At 48.3% G+C, this 3,530-nt stretch overlaps 1 protein-coding gene across 1 annotated transcript in view; it reads right to left on the reverse strand.

Annotated features, from left to right (window-relative positions):
* Nucleotides 1-2,317: 2,317 nt before the first annotated feature.
* Nucleotides 2,318-3,530, reverse strand: part of LOC147615470 (zinc finger CCCH domain-containing protein 17-like) — a 1,281-nt gene continuing 68 nt past the window's right edge. The window contains exon 1 of the mRNA XM_086779003.1: nucleotides 2,318-3,530. This exon is cut by the window's right edge and continues 68 nt beyond it. Coding sequence (XP_086635129.1) covers nucleotides 2,318-3,530 — 1,213 coding nt within the window.

Here is a 3,530-nt window from a genome sequence, read left to right on the forward strand (position 1 = left end):
GTATGGTGGGACTATGTGGTGATGAAAGTATCTAGCCGCAGACGATGACAGCTCAAGTTTGCAAGGGTTCAACAACAGAGGTTTGGAACGGTTATGTTCAACAACATACGGATTTTGCGGTGTGAAGGCTTGTTTTTGATGCTGGGGTGGTTTCCCATGGCTACGAGCTATGGCTTTAACCATGGCTACCAAGGGAAGCTTTGTCTATGTTTGGCTATGGATATGAATATGGGTAGAAGTATGGCTATGGCTATGGCCATGGATGTTCATGTGGATATGGATATGAAGTATTAATGGATATGGATGTGTTAACCTAGATTGGTACAGCTTTGGATATGGCTATCTCAGAGCTTTCGTGTTGCCAACTGAAAGGAATCCTTTCCAAGCACAATTTTTTGGTAATCGCATCATGCATTCCTTAAACCTTGTGACTCCCACGCTGCCACAACTGCAAGGAAGCAGGACCACAGCTCTGGGTGAGACGATTGTTGTGACTTTCCATTTCAATAACCCGTTAAACCAGTTAATAACCTCCAAGTCAGGCACATTTGGCATAAATATCTACCAACGCATTTCCAACAAGCTCTATTTCCAACTTTTTTCTGGAAACCCAACTTATATTTACTGGCCCTTTTCTGTGGCTCCTATGCTGCCTCAAGCGCTCAAGCAGCAAGCAAAATTGAAAGCATTTGGACAGACACCCTGCAGTGGCATAACGAATGAGTGCTTCATTACCATGCCCATGCTAAGCATATCTTGCAATAAGCATCTATCTGCATCTTGACTGAACACACTTGTGCTGTTGCAAGAAAGCAGAATTTGGAATACATATCAACCAGTTGCCAACAAGGTCTCTTTCCAATCCTTTCTTAGAAATCTTCACATGTATTTCTTGGCCCTTGCCTGTGGCTCCTATGGTGGCACAAGCTTTCAAGCTACAAACAAAGGTGACAGCATCTAATGAGACACTCAATTTGCACATTGATTCAAAACAGTTCAAGGCCTCCTTACCACACCTGCCTGTATTGGTCATATCCTGCAATTAAAGTATTCCATAAGAGTACATGTTGAACTCAATGCTCGTCAAACACTTTGTTTACTTTTGCAAGTGAGCCAGATTTGGCATACATATCAAGCAGCATAGTGCCAACATCCAGATCTCTTTCTGCAACTCAAGTCCATCGTGTTTGTAAAGGCCCTCGTTTTGACCCACAATCATGTGCGGCATTATCTTAATCACGTGCTGTTATGTGCCACTCACCATATAGAGTACTGTTGTTATCACGCCAGATAACTACAAGCAGTTCAAGGTCATGTCCCTTGACATTCTGCTGGAAATCCTTAAAGAACATCTTCAGGGCTTGTGCAACCTGACTGGGCCTGGCTGAGTGTATGGCTATTGCCAGTTCTTGTTTGAATAACTGGACCATCGTGACAGAAGAGAATTCATTGTGGGGGACTAACATATTAAGCCAGTAAAACAAGGCTGTTATGATGCATTTTATACTACACACCACACAGAAGTGCCATGCCAAAAACTTGGCACATACCTCTTGACAGAACCTCCAGGTAGCACAGTCTTGAGCTCCTCGAGAAATTGATGGAAGCCCCATAATTACCACTTCTCCATTCATTGGATCACAAGCGAAAAAACAACCAGCCTTACCTGGCAGAGTCCTCCATTGCTTGAAGTAGTGAACCAAGTAAATTGTCCAACTACCATTGCACACGTCTCTCTCATATTCCATTGGCCTGTTTCTGGATGGAAAAACTTTAATTTCCCTATGTCTTGTTACTTAAGTTGCAATAAAATACAGTACAAAATAAGGTGTGTCAAGAAGTTGGTGGTCAAATAAAGTAATCATTTTGAATGACTCATAGGCAAGAGTGACAGCCTAGCAAGATGATGTTCTGCGGTGCATAACATTCTACTCCCTCTCTCTCTCACACATGTGCGCGCACGTGCACACACACACGGCCCTTTCTACCATCACAGAAATTGCAAGGAAAAAACAATAATGAAAGAAATGGTATATTAATATCAGCCTCAATCTGGCTTTGTTACAAGATTTTGGAGAAGCTCTCCCCTTTTTTCTTTTCATCCAAAAGAGTTCTTTTGCCTCAATTTGGCTTTGTTATACAAGATTTTGGAGCAGCTCTCCCGTTTTTTATTTTCATTCAAAAGAGTTGTTTTTCTCTTCTCTTTTCCTGGGGAGGTTTTCTCTTTCAACCAGTGTTTCTTTCCTCTCTTGGGTGCTGCTTTCTACCCATACTTGGTTGCTGTACGTCTGGAGAAAATGGGTGCCGCACTGTCAGTTCAGTGGGCTGGCTGCCATCTCCAGACGGTGATTCCCCCATCACTGCCACCCAAGAAGAGCAAGCCCGCAGAACCAGTGTCCATCGCCCGGATGGGATCGGCAGTGAACAAGACGCCCCTCTCTGTGAATGAGGGCAATTCCAAGATGCGGACGGTGCTGTCACTGTAGGCACAGAAGAGTATGGGTTTGCCTTGTTGGTCGAAAACCCCACAGAGAGCCAGCACAGACGAGCATCTTTCTTTTGCAGATTGGAGTGGATAGGTGTACTGGAGCTGCAAGACTGGTGTGTGGGTGGAGGAGGATGTGTTGAGGCCCCATACCTTAAGGATGCCATCCAGAGAGGTAGAAATCAGATACTGATCCCAAGCGAGGAGTTTGGTGACAGGCCCCTCGTGGCTTTGAAGCGCCTGCAAGCACTGACCCGTACTGAGGTCCCAGACTCTGATTGTGCCATCCGTAGAGCCCGAGTAGAAGAGTTTGGTGCGGTCACAGGAGGGCTCCAAGGTTACGACGGATGCACTGTGACCGGAGAGGGAGGCAGTGGGAAGGAAGGAGGCCGTGGCAGGATCGAACCTCCAGACCAAGATGGCGCCCTTCTCCAGGCCCGCCATAAGCATGTCACCGGAAGAAGCCAGGGAGAGGACTTGACCGGCATGGGCGGCTTCGAGGCTCTGATGGGTATTTCTGCGGAGGTTACAGGCCCTCACCTCGTCAGGGAGGCCCAGGAAAAGCCAGTCAGGGTCAGAGTCACTGTTGAAGAGGCAACCCACGGTGCCGCTCACGGGGAGCACCTCTGTGCATTCTCCTGTGGTGCAATCCCATCCACGCAGCGTGGTGTCTTGCCCCGCTGTGTAGAGCTTTGTGGAACCCTGCGGGAGGGCGATCCCCGTCACGCAGTGCTGGTGGCCGGCGAGGCGGGTGAGGAAAACTGCGTCTTTCGTGGTGCTGGTGAAATCCAGCGTCTTCTGCCTCTGCTTCTTCCCGAGGTCGACCTCTTCCGCTGCTGGTGTGGGTGTGGGCCTGCGCCAGACTCGAGGGCCGAGCTGTTGCTGTTGCTGTGTAGCAGCCACCTCCTCTGCTGCTGCTGCTGCGGGTGGAGAGGAAACGGCGGGCAGAGTGTGAGCGAACTTGCAAGGTGACCTAGCGCAGCTACCTTGCAACCAGAAAGTGCAGACAGGAACGTCGCGTGCGTGGTACCTTCTCGGTGCTGCT

The sequence above is a fragment of the Cibotium barometz genome, chromosome 40, assembly GCF_041138505.1.
Source record: "Cibotium barometz isolate CiBa-2024 chromosome 40, ASM4113850v1, whole genome shotgun sequence".
Taxonomy (NCBI): domain Eukaryota; kingdom Viridiplantae; phylum Streptophyta; class Polypodiopsida; order Cyatheales; family Cibotiaceae; genus Cibotium; species Cibotium barometz.